The sequence below is a fragment of the Diprion similis genome, chromosome 11 (genome assembly GCF_021155765.1).
Source record: "Diprion similis isolate iyDipSimi1 chromosome 11, iyDipSimi1.1, whole genome shotgun sequence".
NCBI classification, from domain to species: domain Eukaryota; kingdom Metazoa; phylum Arthropoda; class Insecta; order Hymenoptera; family Diprionidae; genus Diprion; species Diprion similis.
Window position 1 is genome coordinate 7,370,931 of NC_060115.1, and position 25,343 is coordinate 7,396,273.

Below are 25,343 nucleotides of genomic sequence, written 5' to 3' on the forward strand. Positions count from 1 at the left end.
AATCCTGATTATATTATAATTTATTTTTGTATATATTGAGTATTAAGTTAATTACTATTACTATTATTATTGATTCAAATCTTTTTAATTTATATGCGAAACCCGGCTTATTTTATTTTACGCAGGTATAACCAGAGGCACGTTTTATCACAATCGTACCGCGCAGGATACGATCAGTTATTAAAATTGTGATTCGATTAATTATTATCATTATTATTATATACTATCTTGTATATTATCTGTGATTAAAGAAATTTTTAATTTACATGTACAATTAAATGATGTATAAATGTTTCATTGTTGTTTCAGGTTGTCAAAAAATATCGTGAATTCAATAGAATGTGAAATTTACGGCGAATCCTTTACACTCCGAGTTAAATTTTCCGGTTTACGATCTCGCAATTGAATAAGCTCGAGTTTGAGAAATTACGTTAAAGATACTCACTTTTCAAATAAATAAATATGATTCTACAGTGTAAGTTAACTATCCTTCACACATTTTATACATATTTCGAGTTTACGACAGCTGATTAGGGGTAAGTAAATAGAAAAAATTCCGATATTATACGCCAGTTACAAACTACGCATCTTGCGATGGTTTGTGTCAGAGTTCGATAATTTCTTCGATGTATTTTGTGATTTAGAATTAAACTGATTATCCCAAAAAAGTCGTGCTTCTGAATCTCAAGTAGACGATAAAGGATGTCATTATTGAAGAATGAGAATTGCCGTACAAATTTATAACGTTGTTCAAAATAATACGTATGCGAAACGGTAAGCAGTGGATGTAAATAATTGTGGAATAAGTAGAGTAAATGATCAAAAAATAACTCACCAGTGTCGATTTCTTGTGTCTGAGTAGGATCCGGTAGAGGATAGTCGTTTAACCTCAAGTAAACTTCTATCGCGCACTTGGCTGCTTTGAAGTAAAACGGATGTGACCGCAAAACATCCTCTAATCTTAATAAGCCAACATAGGAACGCAATGTCATTTTTCTCATGCAATACGTATGGAAATCAAACTGATCCTCCATGATTTCCGAAAAATGCTGGAAAAAAAAGAGAGTATACCGTATGCATACATATTACACTGTGAAATTGGACAGATTTGAAATTTAGCAACTTAGTTTGCAATGGTGGAAACATGGACTGGCAAGAAACAAATGAAAGCAAAAAAGATCGTAGGTAAAATAAAATTACGCTCACCCTATCAACTTCGTGACACTTTTTCAATGCCTCTCCGTACTTCCCAAGTCGTTGGTACGCTCTCGCTGCTTCCGTTTGGAACCACATGCACTGCATTTCGTTGAGATTTTCCATAGCCGGAACACCCTCCCTCGTAAACTTTCCGCATGTCTCTTCCGCCTCTTTGATCAGATTTGCGCGGAGCATATATTTGGCACATTTTGAATTTATATAACGATCAGCAGTATCTAGTCCCTGTGCTTCGTCAAGCCACTTGTATGCTTCCATCGCATTCCCAGCATGCTAAAAATACACGGAATGTCATGAAATTAGATGGTTGGCTATTACGGAATGACCTGTGTGTTTTACATGCAAAAATGAAAGGAAAACCAACTTTGTAAATTCGCCCTTTTGTGACAAAAAGCTCGATCAAGGTCGGTGTATGGTCAATGGCAGCGTCGATTTCTTTTAGAGCCTTCTCGGTGAGACCAAGATGGTCATAGTGTTGGGCCAGGTAGTAGTAAGTCCATAAAAGAGCAGATGCTGGCTCCCGAGGCAGGTCTTTATCACTGTCGCTGAAGTGGCCGTGACTCTTGAGAGCTTCTACATACTCAAGAAGCAACGATTGTACTGTATCAACCTTCTGTTGATCTTTGTAAAGCGATCGCAGGTTTACGAACAGTGGCGGAACGCCTTTGTGAAGGCCTGAATGGAAATTTAGAGAACAATAAACGGTATTAGAATTTGAGTATAGCTTTGCTGTTGATAAGATCGTGAGTGATAAATTGTTATCTGTAGAGCATACTTGAAGAGTCTCGTCTGCTCTTCAATATTTAGAGAACTAGATACTCGTCATCATACCTTTTCTGAGGTACTGGTCAACTAAAGCTTTAAATGTTTCCCCTGTTGCATAGTTCAATTGTAATCTTCTCGGTGCCAGAGCTCGGGGAAATAAGTCTTGATATCGCTGAAGCATTTCCAACGTTTTTTCAGGCGAAGAATGCCTTTCGGCTTCAGCCAGCCTGGCGTAATACGTCGTATTTTCAGGATTTAAATTTAGCAATTCTTTAAAAACTTGTTCAGCCTCGGAATATTGTTCTAACTCTAGTCTCAGTTTTCCTGAAAATAACAAATTTTCAATTGACTTACTGATCATAAAAAATGTGCATTTGCTATTAAAAGATGAATAAAAATTATCAATAAGATAAAGGACCTTGTTCAATTTCTAGGGTCAATATGATAACAAGTTTAGCATGAACTTTTCACGTAATTTAGAAAACCTCAACTAGTGGAAATAGAAGACGCTCAGTAAATAATTGTACGATGTTGTAAAGTTATGCTGACTCACCATACGTTTCTTTGACTGTTATTTTGTCACAGATTTGGTCACAGTACTTATCCAAATGCTTTAAGGCCTGCTCACTTTCCCCAGATTCTTGAATGACCAGGTTTTGGTACAACAGTAGTTCGCTATGCTCATAGTCGTAACAACTCTGGGAAATCCAGTCAATAACGTAAGTACTATTTGCGTATTACGTAATAAATAGGTAATCTCAAATGTAAAACAAATAAATCTAACTTTCGGAACTCTAACTAAAATGGTGCCCCAATAATACTAGAAGATTAATAAATTGGAAATGCTGTATTGAGTAATTGTTAACATCTTGAATGTTTTGTCGGAAAACTGGTAGTCAACATTAGATAGAGGTTACAGACTACGTTCTTGTGCAGACTACATTTTTAAGAATTATGATTTGAATTGTAACCTGGATATTATTTTATCACAAAATTTTCAATTGTATGATTGGCATTGAAACAAAACATAAAATAATCTGCAGCATTACGAAATGAAATATAACAGAAGCCATGCATTTTTTTCACAAATATATGTTATAATTCTAGATTGCTTATTTTCAAGCAAATTCGCTGATTTTTTCAGTAACGAGCTTTATGGTATTCAGTGCTGGATGTTAGTTCATACTCGACTTACCATTTGAGAATTACGAAACGTGTCCAAAATTCTTAGGGCCATTTCATAATCTTTGAGTAAATGATACGACATCGCAAAGCCGATCCAAGAAGCGCGTTGGGTTGGGCGCAACATGAACAACTGATACCTCGTATCCTGTGAGATAATAAAAAGCATTTTTACTTGCATGATTGAATTTTTACTGAATTGTTCGTTACCGAAGATTGGAAAACTGTAACGAACCTTGTAGCCATCCAAATCCCGCATTTGAATTTGCAAGAGGGATAAATCTCTGAGAATTTGGATGTTATCCTTATCCCATTTAAGAGCATTGCGGTAACACTTGATAGCCTCGTCATACTTTTTGTCAGATCGTTGGAGCAGACCGTAAACGTGCCAACAGACGTGAGATCTTAGATCATTTCTCAGGCCTCGTCGCACATGATCGTAAGCTTCCTCTTTGCGGCCCAGGCAGTTTAGTGTCAGACCCTTCATCGCCAGGGTCTCGCCATGTTCGCTGTACTTTGGGTTTGACAATATTTGCTTGGCAAATTTGAGGCCATTTTTGTATTGTTTGTGTTCGTAGCATCTCTGTAGAACAATTTTAATTTACGGTTACTAAGGTATGGGTGCAGCACGGGGGTATTTTCATGCTTGGCATTCGTATTGATGAGTTAGGAAACGATTAATTCGACGATGGAAAGTTTGGTTCGGATTCGTTGAGGGGTTAAGGAGTCAGAGATGCATGGAATTCCGGGGTGGTGAAAATTGATAACATTACGTAAATGTCTTCTCAGTAATTCGGAACGTTTTGTAATGTTTTCGAAGAGTGCTTCATCATTAGGGCATGAGGAGGAATTCGAGGCATGGGAGAGCCGGGGAGTGGGGTGCAAAACAAGAGTATTTTGGTAGGGTGTTACTCACCAAAATTCGCTTGAATAAGGCATTTTCTTTTGGTGGTAAGGGGTTGCTGGATGGCATTTTTGTATAAATACAAAAATCGAGGGCCTATTCAACCCGGTAAACTCAATTTTCACCGCAAAAACCTCGTGGCCGCAAACCAAGAAGTCGATCCTCGATCACGTGATCATCCGCGACAATGATGTTCCGCCGGAAACGTTAGGCAGACGGAGGCGCGATATTGAAATATTATTTGTTATCGAGTGATATGCAGTCTAGCAGCGTGTTAATCGTCAAACGAAGAACACTGTTAACTCTTAAATCCTATTGTTAATGCATTGTTCATAAATATTTACCAGATAATTTACCGCATAACTATCTATTCAATCAACTATTTCCCGTGACAGTATCTAGTTATATTTATTAGAAAATTACGTTTAGTCACCGTAAAAGATATGGCAATTCGCAGTAAAGTGGCACGCTCTCTAATGTACTGCCTGGGCACGTTGACCGTAATAGAATTAAACCTCAAGTAAAGTCAATAATTATTATATAATTGGTATAAAAGTGCGGTAGCATTCGAGGGCAGCACATGTAGGTAGAGAGGGAGCTAGAGACAGAGAGAGATGGAGTATGAGCGTGAGAGAGAGAGAGAGAGTAGCGATTGAAAGAGAGAGAAGAAGCGTGAGAGTGGTGCGCTCGGTGCGCTCGGTGCGCTCGTGAAGAAGTTAGATGAAATACTTAGTCATAAAAATACACCGACTAGCTGTAAAGTTTGTATACTCGGTTTAGTCGCACTTAGATACTGACGTCAAATCGAGAATGAATTCACATTTGGGTTTGTCAAATTTTCTACTAATCTTGAACTGTGCCAAGACGCCCAAGACCCAAGTGAACCAAATGGACAAACTGTTCCCTAAACAGGGTCCTATTTAATATCCATATTGTTGTTGAAGTTAATCTGTGAAGATGATAATTTCGATCGATTTCTATCGCTAAATTACGTCGGAATAGTGCATGAAAGAATTGTTGGCAGAATTTTCGAAAGTCGACAAAATTGTCTCCATAAAATTCGAAATGGTAAGCTTTGCTTTTTTTCTATGCCAAAAATATTTTGCTTCAGAATCGATTTGTATGACCCTCTCTTGACTAATTGAATTCTTAAGAGTACGAAAAGGTATGTATCACCTAACGACTAACAGGTGAGGGATGACGAAGGAAATGCATTTGAAATGAATTTTTCATCTATTTTAATACACGTTACATAAATTGAATAAGATATATCTTATTCTGATAAATGTATGTTGGACCTATACGCAGAACAAAACTTAGGCATATGTTATAATTATGGTAATAACTATAATCTGATATGGTATTTGTTATAATCAACTGAAAACAATGTATACTGCACATTTACTACAACATATATTAATGGCATTCCTCATGTATTATTTATTCATTGTTTTGTATTACTTAGTCCTTTCCTTTAATGCTATTTGACAACTTCTTGAATTTCTACACACTGACACCAAGACACTTGTGCTGGAACTCAGGGGTGATGAATAGACTGAATATTTGAGTTATATGTTTGTAAGTTTTGTTGGTCACCTTTTCGGACATCCTTTGCAAATTTCACTAATTTTTGCCGTAACTTCTGATCCGTTAATCATAGAGAAAACCAACTTCGTTCTAATTTTTAGATATTGAATGGTCCGTGAGGAATGTATGATAAACTCATGAAACGATAAGGTCCGACATTTTGAAGGAAACAAAAAAATTTGTTTGTTTTTGGCCTGCGACTCTTGTTCCGGAGCTTGCAGGGTATTCGGACTGTGCCTAATCAATTTCTCTCGCAAAATTACGTCAGAATAGTGCCTCAATGAATGAATTGCAGCATTTTTCAAAGTCCTCGAAGTTTTCGCCAAAAATCCAAAGGGGTTAGCTTTACTTTTTTGCGATTTTCAGAGCCGAAAATTTTTCGACTCGGAATCGATTTGTATGACCCTTCCTAGATCAAATACACCCCCAGGAACTCCAAAAGATCATGTTACGCCCCGACGTGTCACCTCGGGGAACTTTTTTCAAATTCTTCTTTTAAAATTAAATTGTGACCAAATGGTATACCTTTGGTCCACTCAACAGTGCTTGAGAATTCTTTCAATGATAGACAGCGGGATAAATGCGTTGAATCTCAAATTCATTATATATTATAAAATTACTCTTATAAAAAGTCACGTACAGTCCCCAATATTAGGTTTAATTTTGTATCAGATTAACTCGTACTAAGAACTGAGCGAAGAAACGTTGAGCTAAGACATCAAGGAGCTCAACTTAGAAATCTCTCTCTTTTTAAATAATAACTGTTCATCACTGATTAGGCTAAACCACTTACAATGGAAGCACCAAATTAGAATAGACTAATTAATATACAGCGTGGACGATTGCGTGAAAATCACATTAAGATATCTTTTGTAAATATTTCAATTAATACTGTGAATTGAAAACACTTACTATTGCCTAATTTCAACTCTTTCCTGTTCTCTGCTTATTCTAAGTATTTCGTAAACAGACATTTTTATGGTATTCCATTTCCTTCAAACAAATCAAGTTCGGCCTTGATTCGCAAGGATCAGCTAGTTTAAGTGAACGTAATAATAACAACTTCATCATAAATTTCAATTAATATCCAATTTCCATCTAATAATAATTAATAATTTTTATATTATTAACCGCGAGTGAAACATTCGAATATTTCGGACAATAACTTTTAGCAAAACAATACAAATTGAAAATTCGCAAAGACTAAGCGGCTGAATATCATCGTGACACATTCCATTGAACTACTCGTACCGATCTGAGGTGAGGGTCTGCTCCAGAATATCATTGAAGTTAACCGACACGGCCCGACGGCACTCGGTCTCGCCATCATTATCAAAAGATAAGTCAATTCGAGCAGTTCTTTCTCCAGCATTTTCTAAATCATAATTTCGTCAAATTATGAAAATTACGTTTCTATAAAAACACTAAGAATAGGTGGTGAGTTTATCTTGCCACCTTCAAACGAACGTATTGTTTTCTGAGTACTCTAATATAAAGTTAAATAATAGAATCGATGCCCAGTTGTATTCTATATCACTTGGTATAATGAGAGGGAACCTCCAGTCTACAACTCGGCCCCATTACATAATTGTTGGATAAGCATAGTTAATTGTGAATTGCATTTACAAGTAGAATAAATATATATATATATGTATATATATATATGTCGTCACATGGAAATACATGCTAGGGATATTTGTTATCAAAGATTCATGTCTATGTGTTAAACATAACGAGGGGGATTTTCCTGGCACAACCGTGCATACAAATAAGTAGATTCAATAATCCGGACAGCGTGTATCTTCATGGTTCGATTAAGTATAGATTTAATTATATGTTAAGACAAACTGCGTCAGTCTAAAAACAGAGATATTACATGATTATGAACGACCAACTAGATGCAATAATCGTTCAGCATAGATATTCTAGATATTTATTAACTATACCCTTAAATATTATTAACACACAAAATTGCTGAGTTACGTAAACGATTGAATTTGACTAGTTCTACGTCTTCTCTGAATTTGAAACGTAATTCTCTCGCCGACGTTACCATTGTCTGAAGTTACATACCTTAGCATGATAATTTCTGATTTGATTCTTTGTGTGATCTATTGTATCCGTTCGTTTTCCAGAACCAAGTCATTTGAAGAATATACTTTATCCTTGACCAAGTTATTTCATGTTTAAACATTTATTTTGAACGATCACCTACCCATTTAATTATCAGTATGAATTGGCCTCCATCATTTCAACAATTATCACAGTCTCCGTACTGAGCAACAACGTACTCACACATGACCGGCGTGTCTCAAGGTAGGTCTTTTCTTCAATTATAATTTTTGTTGTTGATAAACTTACGTAGGAGCAAATAAAGATTATATCAAATGAAAATCCGTGACCGCTCTTTCACGCCTCGTCCCCGCGTAGCAATCATCAGCAAAAAATTTGCAAAAATAACGTTTCGTTTCTGCTGTAGCTTTGGATCCGTTGCTCGCGACGTATTGTGACTGCGCTCAATCGATTTCTCTCGCAAAATTACGTCGGAATAGTGCCCTAAAAAATTAATTGCAGCACTTTTCAGAGTGGTCGAAATTTTCGCCAAAAATCCAAAGGGGTTAGCCTTACTTTTTTTGCCATTTTTGGAGCCGAAAATTTCTGGTCTCCGAATTGATTTGTATGACCGTTTCTAGGCTGATTGGTACCCCAGGAACTCGAAAAACGCATTGAAAAAAGCGTAGGACCAACAGCAGACAAGTGACGATCGAAATCTGCAGTTTTTCGGCTGTAACTTTTGATCCGTTAATCGCAGCGTATTGGGACTGCGCTCAATCGATTTCTCTCGCGAAATTACGTCGGAATAGTGCCCTAGAGAATTAATTGCAGCACTTTTCAAAGTCGTCGAAATTTTCACCAAAAATGCAAAGGGGTTAGCCTTGGATTTTTTTTGGCCGAAAAATCTTTTGTCTGGGAATCGATTCGTATGACGTTTTCTAGACTAATTCGACGCCCAGGAACTCAGAAAACACATCAAAAATAGCGTAGGACCAGCAGCAGAGAAATGACGACGAAAATCATGAGTTTTTCGGCTGTAACTTTACAGGTGTTGCTCGCAGCGTATTGGGACTGCGTTTAATCGATTTCTCTCGCAAAATTACGTCGGAATAGTGCCCTACAGAATTAATTGCAGCACTTTTCAAAGTCGTCGAAATTTTCACCAAAAATGCAAAGGGGTTAGCCTTGGATTTTTTTTGGCCGAAAAATCTTTTGTCTGGGAATCGATTCGTATGACGTTTTCTAGACTAATTCGACGCCCAGGAACTCAGAAAACACATCAAAAATAGCGTAGGACCAGCAGCAGAGAAATGACGACGAAAATCATGAGTTTTTCGGCTGTAACTTTACAGGTGTTGCTCGCAGCGTATTGGGACTGCGTTTAATCGATTTCTCTCGCAAAATTACGTCGGAATAGTGCCCTACAGAATTAATTGCAGCACTTTTCAAAGTCGTCGAAATTTTCACCAAAAATGCAAAGGGGTTAGCCTTGGATTTTTTTTGGCCGAAAAATCTTTTGTCTGGGAATCGATTCGTATGACGTTTTCTAGACTAATTCGACGCCCAGGAACTCAGAAAACACATCAAAAATAGCGTAGGACCAGCAGCAGAGAAATGACGACGAAAATCATGAGTTTTTCGGCTGTAACTTTACAGGTGTTGCTCGCAGCGTATTGGGACTGCGTTTAATCGATTTCTCTCGCAAAATTACGTCGGAATAGTGCCCTACAGAATTAATTGCAGCACTTTTCAAAGTCGTCGAAATTTTCACCAAAAATGCAAAGGGGTTAGCCTTGGATTTTTTTTGGCCGAAAAATCTTTTGTCTGGGAATCGATTCGTATGACGTTTTCTAGACTAATTCGACGCCCAGGAACTCAGAAAACACATCAAAAATAGCGTAGGACCAGCAGCAGAGAAATGACGACGAAAATCATGAGTTTTTCGGCTGTAACTTTACAGGTGTTGCTCGCAGCGTATTGGGACTGCGTTTAATCGATTTCTCTCGCAAAATTACGTCGGAATAGTGCCCTACAGAATTAATTGCAGCACTTTTCAAAGTCGTCGAAATTTTCACCAAAAATGCAAAGGGGTTAGCCTTGGATTTTTTTTGGCCGAAAAATCTTTTGTCTGGGAATCGATTCGTATGACGTTTTCTAGACTAATTCGACGCCCAGGAACTCAGAAAACACATCAAAAATAGCGTAGGACCAGCAGCAGAGAAATGACGACGAAAATCATGAGTTTTTCGGCTGTAACTTTACAGGTGTTGCTCGCAGCGTATTGGGACTGCGTTTAATCGATTTCTCTCGCAAAATTACGTCGGAATAGTGCCCTACAGAATTAATTGCAGCACTTTTCAAAGTCGTCGAAATTTTCACCAAAAATGCAAAGGGGTTAGCCTTGGATTTTTTTTGGCCGAAAAATCTTTTGTCTGGGAATCGATTCGTATGACGTTTTCTAGACTAATTCGACGCCCAGGAACTCAGAAAACACATCAAAAATAGCGTAGGACCAGCAGCAGAGAAATGACGACGAAAATCATGAGTTTTTCGGCTGTAACTTTACAGGTGTTGCTCGCAGCGTATTGGGACTGCGTTTAATCGATTTCTCTCGCAAAATTACGTCGGAATAGTGCCCTACAGAATTAATTGCAGCACTTTTCAAAGTCGCCGAAATTTTCACCAAAAATGCAAAGGGGTTAGCCTTGGATTTTTTTTGGCCGAAAAATCCTTTGTCTGGGAATCGATTCGTATGACGTTTTCTAGACTAATTCGACGCCCAGGAACTCAGAAAACACATCAAAAATAGCGTAGGACCAGCAGCAGAGAAATGACGACGAAAATCATGAGTTTTTCGGCTGTAACTTTACAGGTGTTGCTCGCAGCGTATTGGGACTGCGTTTAATCGATTTCTCTCGCAAAATTACGTCGGAATAGTGCCCTACAGAATTAATTGCAGCACTTTTCAAAGTCGTCGAAATTTTCACCAAAAATGCAAAGGGGTTAGCCTTGGATTTTTTTTGGCCGAAAAATCTTTTGTCTGGGAATCGATTCGTATGACGTTTTCTAGACTAATTCGACGCCCAGGAACTCAGAAAACACATCAAAAATAGCGTAGGACCAGCAGCAGAGAAATGACGACGAAAATCATGAGTTTTTCGGCTGTAACTTTACAGGTGTTGCTCGCAGCGTATTGGGACTGCGTTTAATCGATTTCTCTCGCAAAATTACGTCGGAATAGTGCCCTACAGAATTAATTGCAGCACTTTTCAAAGTCGTCGAAATTTTCACCAAAAATGCAAAGGGGTTAGCCTTGGATTTTTTTTGGCCGAAAAATCTTTTGTCTGGGAATCGATTCGTATGACGTTTTCTAGACTAATTCGACGCCCAGGAACTCAGAAAACACATCAAAAATAGCGTAGGACCAGCAGCAGAGAAATGACGACGAAAATCATGAGTTTTTCGGCTGTAACTTTACAGGTGTTGCTCGCAGCGTATTGGGACTGCGTTTAATCGATTTCTCTCGCAAAATTACGTCGGAATAGTGCCCTACAGAATTAATTGCAGCACTTTTCAAAGTCGTCGAAATTTTCACCAAAAATGCAAAGGGGTTAGCCTTGGATTTTTTTTGGCCGAAAAATCTTTTGTCTGGGAATCGATTCGTATGACGTTTTCTAGACTAATTCGACGCCCAGGAACTCAGAAAACACATCAAAAATAGCGTAGGACCAGCAGCAGAGAAATGACGACGAAAATCATGAGTTTTTCGGCTGTAACTTTACAGGTGTTGCTCGCAGCGTATTGGGACTGCGTTTAATCGATTTCTCTCGCAAAATTACGTCGGAATAGTGCCCTACAGAATTAATTGCAGCACTTTTCAAAGTCGTCGAAATTTTCACCAAAAATGCAAAGGGGTTAGCCTTGGATTTTTTTTGGCCGAAAAATCTTTTGTCTGGGAATCGATTCGTATGACGTTTTCTAGACTAATTCGACGCCCAGGAACTCAGAAAACACATCAAAAATAGCGTAGGACCAGCAGCAGAGAAATGACGACGAAAATCATGAGTTTTTCGGCTGTAACTTTACAGGTGTTGCTCGCAGCGTATTGGGACTGCGTTTAATCGATTTCTCTCGCAAAATTACGTCGGAATAGTGCCCTACAGAATTAATTGCAGCACTTTTCAAAGTCGTCGAAATTTTCACCAAAAATGCAAAGGGGTTAGCCTTGGATTTTTTTTGGCCGAAAAATCTTTTGTCTGGGAATCGATTCGTATGACGTTTTCTAGACTAATTCGACGCCCAGGAACTCAGAAAACACATCAAAAATAGCGTAGGACCAGCAGCAGAGAAATGACGACGAAAATCATGAGTTTTTCGGCTGTAACTTTACAGGTGTTGCTCGCAGCGTATTGGGACTGCGTTTAATCGATTTCTCTCGCAAAATTACGTCGGAATAGTGCCCTACAGAATTAATTGCAGCACTTTTCAAAGTCGTCGAAATTTTCACCAAAAATGCAAAGGGGTTAGCCTTGGATTTTTTTTGGCCGAAAAATCTTTTGTCTGGGAATCGATTCGTATGACGTTTTCTAGACTAATTCGACGCCCAGGAACTCAGAAAACACATCAAAAATAGCGTAGGACCAGCAGCAGAGAAATGACGACGAAAATCATGAGTTTTTCGGCTGTAACTTTACAGGTGTTGCTCGCAGCGTATTGGGACTGCGTTTAATCGATTTCTCTCGCAAAATTACGTCGGAATAGTGCCCTACAGAATTAATTGCAGCACTTTTCAAAGTCGTCGAAATTTTCACCAAAAATGCAAAGGGGTTAGCCTTGGATTTTTTTTGGCCGAAAAATCTTTTGTCTGGGAATCGATTCGTATGACGTTTTCTAGACTAATTCGACGCCCAGGAACTCAGAAAACACATCAAAAATAGCGTAGGACCAGCAGCAGAGAAATGACGACGAAAATCATGAGTTTTTCGGCTGTAACTTTACAGGTGTTGCTCGCAGCGTATTGGGACTGCGTTTAATCGATTTCTCTCGCAAAATTACGTCGGAATAGTGCCCTACAGAATTAATTGCAGCACTTTTCAAAGTCGTCGAAATTTTCACCAAAAATGCAAAGGGGTTAGCCTTGGATTTTTTTTGGCCGAAAAATCTTTTGTCTGGGAATCGATTCGTATGACGTTTTCTAGACTAATTCGACGCCCAGGAACTCAGAAAACACATCAAAAATAGCGTAGGACCAGCAGCAGAGAAATGACGACGAAAATCATGAGTTTTTCGGCTGTAACTTTACAGGTGTTGCTCGCAGCGTATTGGGACTGCGTTTAATCGATTTCTCTCGCAAAATTACGTCGGAATAGTGCCCTACAGAATTAATTGCAGCACTTTTCAAAGTCGTCGAAATTTTCACCAAAAATGCAAAGGGGTTAGCCTTGGATTTTTTTTGGCCGAAAAATCTTTTGTCTGGGAATCGATTCGTATGACGTTTTCTAGACTAATTCGACGCCCAGGAACTCAGAAAACACATCAAAAATAGCGTAGGACCAGCAGCAGAGAAATGACGACGAAAATCATGAGTTTTTCGGCTGTAACTTTACAGGTGTTGCTCGCAGCGTATTGGGACTGCGTTTAATCGATTTCTCTCGCAAAATTACGTCGGAATAGTGCCCTACAGAATTAATTGCAGCACTTTTCAAAGTCGTCGAAATTTTCACCAAAAATGCAAAGGGGTTAGCCTTGGATTTTTTTTGGCCGAAAAATCTTTTGTCTGGGAATCGATTCGTATGACGTTTTCTAGACTAATTCGACGCCCAGGAACTCAGAAAACACATCAAAAATAGCGTAGGACCAGCAGCAGAGAAATGACGACGAAAATCATGAGTTTTTCGGCTGTAACTTTACAGGTGTTGCTCGCAGCGTATTGGGACTGCGTTTAATCGATTTCTCTCGCAAAATTACGTCGGAATAGTGCCCTACAGAATTAATTGCAGCACTTTTCAAAGTCGTCGAAATTTTCACCAAAAATGCAAAGGGGTTAGCCTTGGATTTTTTTTGGCCGAAAAATCTTTTGTCTGGGAATCGATTCGTATGACGTTTTCTAGACTAATTCGACGCCCAGGAACTCAGAAAACACATCAAAAATAGCGTAGGACCAGCAGCAGAGAAATGACGACGAAAATCATGAGTTTTTCGGCTGTAACTTTACAGGTGTTGCTCGCAGCGTATTGGGACTGCGTTTAATCGATTTCTCTCGCAAAATTACGTCGGAATAGTGCCCTACAGAATTAATTGCAGCACTTTTCAAAGTCGTCGAAATTTTCACCAAAAATGCAAAGGGGTTAGCCTTGGATTTTTTTTGGCCGAAAAATCTTTTGTCTGGGAATCGATTCGTATGACGTTTTCTAGACTAATTCGACGCCCAGGAACTCAGAAAACACATCAAAAATAGCGTAGGACCAGCAGCAGAGAAATGACGACGAAAATCATGAGTTTTTCGGCTGTAACTTTACAGGTGTTGCTCGCAGCGTATTGGGACTGCGTTTAATCGATTTCTCTCGCAAAATTACGTCGGAATAGTGCCCTACAGAATTAATTGCAGCACTTTTCAAAGTCGTCGAAATTTTCACCAAAAATGCAAAGGGGTTAGCCTTGGATTTTTTTTGGCCGAAAAATCTTTTGTCTGGGAATCGATTCGTATGACGTTTTCTAGACTAATTCGACGCCCAGGAACTCAGAAAACACATCAAAAATAGCGTAGGACCAGCAGCAGAGAAATGACGACGAAAATCATGAGTTTTTCGGCTGTAACTTTACAGGTGTTGCTCGCAGCGTATTGGGACTGCGTTTAATCGATTTCTCTCGCAAAATTACGTCGGAATAGTGCCCTACAGAATTAATTGCAGCACTTTTCAAAGTCGTCGAAATTTTCACCAAAAATGCAAAGGGGTTAGCCTTGGATTTTTTTTGGCCGAAAAATCTTTTGTCTGGGAATCGATTCGTATGACGTTTTCTAGACTAATTCGACGCCCAGGAACTCAGAAAACACATCAAAAATAGCGTAGGACCAGCAGCAGAGAAATGACGACGAAAATCATGAGTTTTTCGGCTGTAACTTTACAGGTGTTGCTCGCAGCGTATTGGGACTGCGTTTAATCGATTTCTCTCGCAAAATTACGTCGGAATAGTGCCCTACAGAATTAATTGCAGCACTTTTCAAAGTCGTCGAAATTTTCACCAAAAATGCAAAGGGGTTAGCCTTGGATTTTTTTTGGCCGAAAAATCTTTTGTCTGGGAATCGATTCGTATGACGTTTTCTAGACTAATTCGACGCCCAGGAACTCAGAAAACACATCAAAAATAGCGTAGGACCAGCAGCAGAGAAATGACGACGAAAATCATGAGTTTTTCGGCTGTAACTTTACAGGTGTTGCTCGCAGCGTATTGGGACTGCGTTTAATCGATTTCTCTCGCAAAATTACGTCGGAATAGTGCCCTACAGAATTAATTGCAGCACTTTTCAAAGTCGTCGAAATTTTCACCAAAAATGCAAAGGGGTTAGCCTTGGATTTTTTTTGGCCGAAAAATCTTTTGTCTGGGAATCGATTCGTATGACGTTTTCTAGACTAATTCGACGCCCAGGAACTCAGAAAACACATCAAAAATAGCGTAGGACCAGCAGCAGAGAAATGACGACGAAAATCATGAGTTTTTCGGCTGTAACTTTACAGGTGTTGCTCGCAGCGTATTGGGACTGCGTTTAATCGATTTCTCTCGCAAAATTACGTCGGAATAGTGCCCTACAGAATTAATTGCAGCACTTTTCAAAGTCGTCGAAATTTTCACCAAAAATGCAAAGGGGTTAGCCTTGGATTTTTTTTGGCCGAAAAATCTTTTGTCTGGGAATCGATTCGTATGACGTTTTCTAGACTAATTCGACGCCCAGGAACTCAGAAAACACATCAAAAATAGCGTAGGACCAGCAGCAGAGAAATGACGACGAAAATCATGAGTTTTTCGGCTGTAACTTTACAGGTGTTGCTCGCAGCGTATTGGGACTGCGTTTAATCGATTTCTCTCGCAAAATTACGTCGGAATAGTGCCCTACAGAATTAATTGCAGCACTTTTCAAAGTCGTCGAAATTTTCACCAAAAATGCAAAGGGGTTAGCCTTGGATTTTTTTTGGCCGAAAAATCTTTTGTCTGGGAATCGATTCGTATGACGTTTTCTAGACTAATTCGACGCCCAGGAACTCAGAAAACACATCAAAAATAGCGTAGGACCAGCAGCAGAGAAATGACGACGAAAATCATGAGTTTTTCGGCTGTAACTTTACAGGTGTTGCTCGCAGCGTATTGGGACTGCGTTTAATCGATTTCTCTCGCAAAATTACGTCGGAATAGTGCCCTACAGAATTAATTGCAGCACTTTTCAAAGTCGTCGAAATTTTCACCAAAAATGCAAAGGGGTTAGCCTTGGATTTTTTTTGGCCGAAAAATCTTTTGTCTGGGAATCGATTCGTATGACGTTTTCTAGACTAATTCGACGCCCAGGAACTCAGAAAACACATCAAAAATAGCGTAGGACCAGCAGCAGAGAAATGACGACGAAAATCATGAGTTTTTCGGCTGTAACTTTACAGGTGTTGCTCGCAGCGTATTGGGACTGCGTTTAATCGATTTCTCTCGCAAAATTACGTCGGAATAGTGCCCTACAGAATTAATTGCAGCACTTTTCAAAGTCGTCGAAATTTTCACCAAAAATGCAAAGGGGTTAGCCTTGGATTTTTTTTGGCCGAAAAATCTTTTGTCTGGGAATCGATTCGTATGACGTTTTCTAGACTAATTCGACGCCCAGGAACTCAGAAAACACATCAAAAATAGCGTAGGACCAGCAGCAGAGAAATGACGACGAAAATCATGAGTTTTTCGGCTGTAACTTTACAGGTGTTGCTCGCAGCGTATTGGGACTGCGTTTAATCGATTTCTCTCGCAAAATTACGTCGGAATAGTGCCCTACAGAATTAATTGCAGCACTTTTCAAAGTCGTCGAAATTTTCACCAAAAATGCAAAGGGGTTAGCCTTGGATTTTTTTTGGCCGAAAAATCTTTTGTCTGGGAATCGATTCGTATGACGTTTTCTAGACTAATTCGACGCCCAGGAACTCAGAAAACACATCAAAAATAGCGTAGGACCAGCAGCAGAGAAATGACGACGAAAATCATGAGTTTTTCGGCTGTAACTTTACAGGTGTTGCTCGCAGCGTATTGGGACTGCGTTTAATCGATTTCTCTCGCAAAATTACGTCGGAATAGTGCCCTACAGAATTAATTGCAGCACTTTTCAAAGTCGTCGAAATTTTCACCAAAAATGCAAAGGGGTTAGCCTTGGATTTTTTTTGGCCGAAAAATCTTTTGTCTGGGAATCGATTCGTATGACGTTTTCTAGACTAATTCGACGCCCAGGAACACAGAAAACACATCAAAAATAGCGTAGGACCAGCAGCAGAGAAATGACGACGAAAATCATGAGTTTTTCGGCTGTAACTTTACAGGTGTTGCTCGCAGCGTATTGGGACTGCGTTTAATCGATTTCTCTCGCAAAATTACGTCGGAATAGTGCCCTACAGAATTAATTGCAGCACTTTTCAAAGTCGTCGAAATTTTCACCAAAAATGCAAAGGGGTTAGCCTTGGATTTTTTTTGGCCGAAAAATCTTTTGTCTGGTAATCGATTCGTATGACGTTTTCTAGACTAATTCGACGCCCAGGAACTCAGAAAACACATCAAAAATAGCGTAGGACCAGCAGCAGAGAAATGACGACGAAAATCATGAGTTTTTCGGCTGTAACTTTACAGGTGTTGCTCGCAGCGTATTGGGACTGCGTTTAATCGATTTCTCTCGCAAAATTACGTCGGAATAGTGCCCTACAGAATTAATTGCAGCACTTTTCAAAGTCGTCGAAATTTTCACCAAAAATGCAAAGGGGTTAGCCTTGGATTTTTTTTGGCCGAAAAATCTTTTGTCTGGGAATCGATTCGTATGACGTTTTCTAGACTAATTCGACGCCCAGGAACTCAGAAAACACATCAAAAATAGCGTAGGACCAGCAGCAGAGAAATGACGACGAAAATCATGAGTTTTTCGGCTGTAACTTTACAGGTGTTGCTCGCAGCGTATTGGGACTGCGTTTAATCGATTTCTCTCGCAAAATTACGTCGGAATAGTGCCCTACAGAATTAATTGCAGCACTTTTCAAAGTCGTCGAAATTTTCACCAAAAATGCAAAGGGGTTAGCCTTGGATTTTTTTTGGCCGAAAAATCTTTTGTCTGGGAATCGATTCGTATGACGTTTTCTAGACTAATTCGACGCCCAGGAACTCAGAAAACACATCAAAAATAGCGTAGGACCAGCAGCAGAGAAATGACGACGAAAATCATGAGTTTTTCGGCTGTAACTTTACAGGTGTTGCTCGCAGCGTATTGGGACTGCGTTTAATCGATTTCTCTCGCAAAATTACGTCGGAATAGTGCCCTACAGAATTAATTGCAGCACTTTTCAAAGTCGTCGAAATTTTCACCAAAAATGCAAAGGGGTTAGCCTTGGATTTTTTTTGGCCGAAAAATCTTTTGTCTGGTAATCGATTCGTATGACGTTTTCTAGACTAATTCGACGCCCAGGAACTCAGAAAACACATCAAAAATAGCGTAGGACCAGCAGCAGAGAAATGACGACGAAAATCATGAGTTTTTCGGCTGTAACTTTACAGGTGTTGCTCGCAGCGTATTGGGACTGCGTTTAATCGATTTCTCTCGCAAAATTACGTCGGAATAGTGCCCTACAGAATTAATTGCAGCACTTTTCAAAGTCGTCGAAATTTTCACCAAAAATGCAAAGGGGTTAGCCTTGGATTTTTTTTGGCCGAAAAATCTTTTGTCTGGGAATCGATTCGTATGACGTTTTCTAGACTAATTCGACGCCCAGGAACTCAGAAAACACATCAAAAATAGCGTAGGACCAGCAGCAGAGAAATGACGACGAAAATCATGAGTTTTTCGGCTGTAACTTTACAGGTGTTGCTCGCAGCGTATTGGGACTGCGTTTAATCGATTTCTCTCGCAAAATTACGTCGGAATAGTGCCCTACAGAATTAATTGCAGCACTTTTCAAAGTCGTCGAAATTTTCACCAAAAATGCAAAGGGGTTAGCCTTGGATTTTTTTTGGCCGAAAAATCTTTTGTCTGGGAATCGATTCGTATGACGTTTTCTAGACTAATTCGACGCCCAGGAACTCAGAAAACACATCAAAAATAGCGTAGGACCAGCAGCAGAGAAATGACGACGAAAATCATGAGTTTTTCGGCTGTAACTTTACAGGTGTTGCTCGCAGCGTATTGGGACTGCGTTTAATCGATTTCTCTCGCAAAATTACGTCGGAATAGTGCCCTACAGAATTAATTGCAGCACTTTTCAAAGTCGTCGAAATTTTCACCAAAAATGCAAAGGGGTTAGCCTTGGATTTTTTTTGGCCGAAAAATCTTTTGTCTGGGAATCGATTCGTATGACGTTTTCTAGACTAATTCGACGCCCAGGAACTCAGAAAACACATCAAAAATAGCGTAGGACCAGCAGCAGAGAAATGACGACGAAAATCATGAGTTTTTCGGCTGTAACTTTACAGGTGTTGCTCGCAGCGTATTGGGACTGCGTTTAATCGATTTCTCTCGCAAAATTACGTCGGAATAGTGCCCTACAGAATTAATTGCAGCACTTTTCAAAGTCGTCGAAATTTTCACCAAAAATGCAAAGGGGTTAGCCTTGGATTTTTTTTGGCCGAAAAATCTTTTGTCTGGTAATCGATTCGTATGACGTTTTCTAGACTAATTCGACGCCCAGGAACTCAGAAAACACATCAAAAATAGCGTAGGACCAGCAGCAGAGAAATGACGACGAAAATCATGAGTTTTTCGGCTGTAACTTTACAGGTGTTGCTCGCAGCGTATTGGGACTGCGTTTAATCGATTTCTCTCGCAAAATTACGTCGGAATAGTGCCCTACAGAATTAATTGCAGCACTTTTCAAAGTCGTCGAAATTTTCACCAAAAATGCAAAGGGGTTAGCCTTGGATTTTTTTTGGCCGAAAAATCTTTTGTCTGGGAATCGATTCGTATGACGTTTTCTAGACTAATTCGACGCCCAGGAACTCAGAAAACACATCAAAAATAGCGTAGGACCAGCAGCAGAGAAATGACGACGAAAATCATGAGTTTTTCGGCTGTAACTTTACAGGTGTTGCTCGCAGCGTATTGGGACTGCGTTTAATCGATTTCTCTCGCAAAATTACGTCGGAATAGTGCCCTACAGAATTAATTGCAGCACTTTTCAAAGTCGTCGAAATTTTCACCAAAAATGCAAAGGGGTTAGCCTTGGATTTTTTTTGGCCGAAAAATCTTTTGTCTGGGAATCGATTCGTATGACGTTTTCTAGACTAATTCGACGCCCAGGAACTCAGAAAACACATCAAAAATAGCGTAGGACCAGCAGCAGAGAAATGACGACGAAAATCATGAGTTTTTCGGCTGTAACTTTACAGGTGTTGCTCGCAGCGTATTGGGACTGCGTTTAATCGATTTCTCTCGCAAAATTACGTCGGAATAGTGCCCTACAGAATTAATTGCAGCACTTTTCAAAGTCGTCGAAATTTTCACCAAAAATGCAAAGGGGTTAGCCTTGGATTTTTTTTGGCCGAAAAATCTTTTGTCTGGGAATCGATTCGTATGACGTTTTCTAGACTAATTCGACGCCCAGGAACTCAGAAAACACATCAAAAATAGCGTAGGACCAGCAGCAGAGAAATGACGACGAAAATCATGAGTTTTTCGGCTGTAACTTTACAGGTGTTGCTCGCAGCGTATTGGGACTGCGTTTAATCGATTTCTCTCGCAAAATTACGTCGGAATAGTGCCCTACAGAATTAATTGCAGCACTTTTCAAAGTCGTCGAAATTTTCACCAAAAATGCAAAGGGGTTAGCCTTGGATTTTTTTTGGCCGAAAAATCTTTTGTCTGGGAATCGATTCGTATGACGTTTTCTAGACTAATTCGACGACCAGGAACTCAGAAAACACATCAAAAATAGCGTAGGACCAGCAGCAGAGAAATGACGACGAAAATCATGAGTTTTTCGGCTGTAACTTTACAGGTGTTGCTCGCAGCGTATTGGGACTGCGTTTAATCGATTTCTCTCGCAAAATTACGTCGGAATAGTGCCCTACAGAATTAATTGCAGCACTTTTCAAAGTCGTCGAAATTTTCACCAAAAATGCAAAGGGGTTAGCCTTGGATTTTTTTTGGCCGAAAAATCTTTTGTCTGGGAATCGATTCGTATGACGTTTTCTAGACTAATTCGACGCCCAGGAACTCAGAAAACACATCAAAAATAGCGTAGGACCAGCAGCAGAGAAATGACGACGAAAATCATGAGTTTTTCGGCTGTAACTTTACAGGTGTTGCTCGCAGCGTATTGGGACTGCGTTTAATCGATTTCTCTCGCAAAATTACGTCGGAATAGTGCCCTACAGAATTAATTGCAGCACTTTTCAAAGTCGTCGAAATTTTCACCAAAAATGCAAAGGGGTTAGCCTTGGATTTTTTTTGGCCGAAAAATCTTTTGTCTGGGAATCGATTCGTATGACGTTTTCTAGACTAATTCGACGCCCAGGAACTCAGAAAACACATCAAAAATAGCGTAGGACCAGCAGCAGAGAAATGACGACGAAAATCATGAGTTTTTCGGCTGTAACTTTACAGGTGTTGCTCGCAGCGTATTGGGACTGCGTTTAATCGATTTCTCTCGCAAAATTACGTCGGAATAGTGCCCTACAGAATTAATTGCAGCACTTTTCAAAGTCGTCGAAATTTTCACCAAAAATGCAAAGGGGTTAGCCTTGGATTTTTTTTGGCCGAAAAATCTTTTGTCTGGGAATCGATTCGTATGACGTTTTCTAGACTAATTCGACGCCCAGGAACTCAGAAAACACATCAAAAATAGCGTAGGACCAGCAGCAGAGAAATGACGACGAAAATCATGAGTTTTTCGGCTGTAACTTTACAGGTGTTGCTCGCAGCGTATTGGGACTGCGTTTAATCGATTTCTCTCGCAAAATTACGTCGGAATAGTGCCCTACAGAATTAATTGCAGCACTTTTCAAAGTCGTCGAAATTTTCACCAAAAATGCAAAGGGGTTAGCCTTGGATTTTTTTTGGCCGAAAAATCTTTTGTCTGGGAATCGATTCGTATGACGTTTTCTAGACTAATTCGACGCCCAGGAACTCAGAAAACACATCAAAAATAGCGTAGGACCAGCAGCAGAGAAATGACGACGAAAATCATGAGTTTTTCGGCTGTAACTTTACAGGTGTTGCTCGCAGCGTATTGGGACTGCGTTTAATCGATTTCTCTCGCGAAATTACGTCGGAATAGTGCCCTACAGAATTAATTGCAGCACTTTTCAAAGTCGCCGAAATTTTCACCAAAAATGCAAAGGGGTTAGCCTTGGATTTTTTTTGGCCGAAAAATCTTTTGTCTGGGAATCGATTCGTATGACGTTTTCTAGACTAATTCGACGCCCAGGAACTCAGAAAACACATCAAAAATAGCGTAGGACCAGCAGCAGAGAAATGACGACGAAAATCATGAGTTTTTCGGCTGTAACTTTACAGGTGTTGCTCGCAGCGTATTGGGACTGCGTTTAATCGATTTCTCTCGCAAAATTACGTCGGAATAGTGCCCTACAGAATTAATTGCAGCACTTTTCAAAGTCGTCGAAATTTTCACCAAAAATGCAAAGGGGTTAGCCTTGGATTTTTTTTGGCCGAAAAATCTTTTGTCTGGGAATCGATTCGTATGACGTTTTCTAGACTAATTCGACGCCCAGGAACTCAGAAAACACATCAAAAATAGCGTAGGACCAGCAGCAGAGAAATGACGACGAAAATCATGAGTTTTTCGGCTGTAACTTTACAGGTGTTGCTCGCAGCGTATTGGGACTGCGTTTAATCGATTTCTCTCGCAAAATTACGTCGGAATAGTGCCCTACAGAATTAATTGCAGCACTTTTCAAAGTCGTCGAAATTTTCACCAAAAATGCAAAGGGGTTAGCCTTGGATTTTTTTTGGCCGAAAAATCTTTTGTCTGGGAATCGATTCGTATGACGTTTTCTAGACTAATTCGACGCCCAGGAACTCAGAAAACACATCAAAAATAGCGTAGGACCAGCAGCAGAGAAATGACGACGAAAATCATGAGTTTTTCGGCTGTAACTTTACAGGTGTTGCTCGCAGCGTATTGGGACTGCGTTTAATCGATTTCTCTCGCAAAATTACGTCGGAATAGTGCCCTACAGAATTAATTGCAGCACTTTTCAAAGTCGTCGAAATTTTCACCAAAAATGCAAAGGGGTTAGCCTTGGATTTTTTTTGGCCGAAAAATCTTTTGTCTGGGAATCGATTCGTATGACGTTTTCTAGACTAATTCGACGCCCAGGAACTCAGAAAACACATCAAAAATAGCGTAGGACCAGCAGCAGAGAAATGACGACGAAAATCATGAGTTTTTCGGCTGTAACTTTACAGGTGTTGCTCGCAGCGTATTGGGACTGCGTTTAATCGATTTCTCTCGCAAAATTACGTCGGAATAGTGCCCTACAGAATTAATTGCAGCACTTTTCAAAGTCGTCGAAATTTTCACCAAAAATGCAAAGGGGTTAGCCTTGGATTTTTTTTGGCCGAAAAATCTTTTGTCTGGGAATCGATTCGTATGACGTTTTCTAGACTAATTCGACGCCCAGGAACTCAGAAAACACATCAAAAATAGCGTAGGACCAGCAGCAGAGAAATGACGACGAAAATCATGAGTTTTTCGGCTGTAACTTTACAGGTGTTGCTCGCAGCGTATTGGGACTGCGTTTAATCGATTTCTCTCGCAAAATTACGTCGGAATAGTGCCCTACAGAATTAATTGCAGCACTTTTCAAAGTCGTCGAAATTTTCACCAAAAATGCAAAGGGGTTAGCCTTGGATTTTTTTTGGCCGAAAAATCTTTTGTCTGGGAATCGATTCGTATGACGTTTTCTAGACTAATTCGACGCCCAGGAACTCAGAAAACACATCAAAAATAGCGTAGGACCAGCAGCAGAGAAATGACGACGAAAATCATGAGTTTTTCGGCTGTAACTTTACAGGTGTTGCTCGCAGCGTATTGGGACTGCGTTTAATCGATTTCTCTCGCAAAATTACGTCGGAATAGTGCCCTACAGAATTAATTGCAGCACTTTTCAAAGTCGTCGAAATTTTCACCAAAAATGCAAAGGGGTTAGCCTTGGATTTTTTTTGGCCGAAAAATCTTTTGTCTGGGAATCGATTCGTATGACGTTTTCTAGACTAATTCGACGCCCAGGAACTCAGAAAACACATCAAAAATAGCGTAGGACCAGCAGCAGAGAAATGACGACGAAAATCATGAGTTTTTCGGCTGTAACTTTACAGGTGTTGCTCGCAGCGTATTGGGACTGCGTTTAATCGATTTCTCTCGCAAAATTACGTCGGAATAGTGCCCTACAGAATTAATTGCAGCACTTTTCAAAGTCGTCGAAATTTTCACCAAAAATGCAAAGGGGTTAGCCTTGGATTTTTTTTGGCCGAAAAATCTTTTGTCTGGGAATCGATTCGTATGACGTTTTCTAGACTAATTCGACGCCCAGGAACTCAGAAAACACATCAAAAATAGCGTAGGACCAGCAGCAGAGAAATGACGACGAAAATCATGAGTTTTTCGGCTGTAACTTTACAGGTGTTGCTCGCAGCGTATTGGGACTGCGTTTAATCGATTTCTCTCGCAAAATTACGTCGGAATAGTGCCCTACAGAATTAATTGCAGCACTTTTCAAAGTCGTCGAAATTTTCACCAAAAATGCAAAGGGGTTAGCCTTGGATTTTTTTTGGCCGAAAAATCTTTTGTCTGGGAATCGATTCGTATGACGTTTTCTAGACTAATTCGACGCCCAGGAACACAGAAAACACATCAAAAATAGCGTAGGACCAGCAGCAGAGAAATGACGACGAAAATCATGAGTTTTTCGGCTGTAACTTTACAGGTGTTGCTCGCAGCGTATTGGGACTGCGTTTAATCGATTTCTCTCGCAAAATTACGTCGGAATAGTGCCCTACAGAATTAATTGCAGCACTTTTCAAAGTCGTCGAAATTTTCACCAAAAATGCAAAGGGGTTAGCCTTGGATTTTTTTTGGCCGAAAAATCTTTTGTCTGGTAATCGATTCGTATGACGTTTTCTAGACTAATTCGACGCCCAGGAACTCAGAAAACACATCAAAAATAGCGTAGGACCAGCAGCAGAGAAATGACGACGAAAATCATGAGTTTTTCGGCTGTAACTTTACAGGTGTTGCTCGCAGCGTATTGGGACTGCGTTTAATCGATTTCTCTCGCAAAATTACGTCGGAATAGTGCCCTACAGAATTAATTGCAGCACTTTTCAAAGTCGTCGAAATTTTCACCAAAAATGCAAAGGGGTTAGCCTTGGATTTTTTTTGGCCGAAAAATCTTTTGTCTG

The 25,343-nt window shown here is 39.8% G+C and overlaps 1 protein-coding gene across 1 annotated transcript in view; it reads right to left on the reverse strand.

Moving 5' to 3' along the window:
- Positions 1 to 4,311, reverse strand: part of LOC124412270 (N-alpha-acetyltransferase 15, NatA auxiliary subunit) — a 37,703-nt gene extending 33,392 nt beyond the window's left edge. The window contains exons 1-8 of the mRNA XM_046892012.1: positions 4,079 to 4,311; positions 3,398 to 3,745; positions 3,176 to 3,310; positions 2,534 to 2,678; positions 2,047 to 2,304; positions 1,580 to 1,890; positions 1,207 to 1,488; positions 836 to 1,049 (exon numbers count right to left, since the gene is read on the reverse strand). Of these exons, the coding sequence (XP_046747968.1) occupies positions 836 to 1,049; positions 1,207 to 1,488; positions 1,580 to 1,890; positions 2,047 to 2,304; positions 2,534 to 2,678; positions 3,176 to 3,310; positions 3,398 to 3,745; positions 4,079 to 4,135 (1,750 nt within the window). The 5' untranslated portion in view covers positions 4,136 to 4,311. The remainder of the gene's footprint in view (positions 1 to 835; positions 1,050 to 1,206; positions 1,489 to 1,579; positions 1,891 to 2,046; positions 2,305 to 2,533; positions 2,679 to 3,175; positions 3,311 to 3,397; positions 3,746 to 4,078) is intronic.
- Positions 4,312 to 25,343: the final 21,032 nt, after the last annotated feature.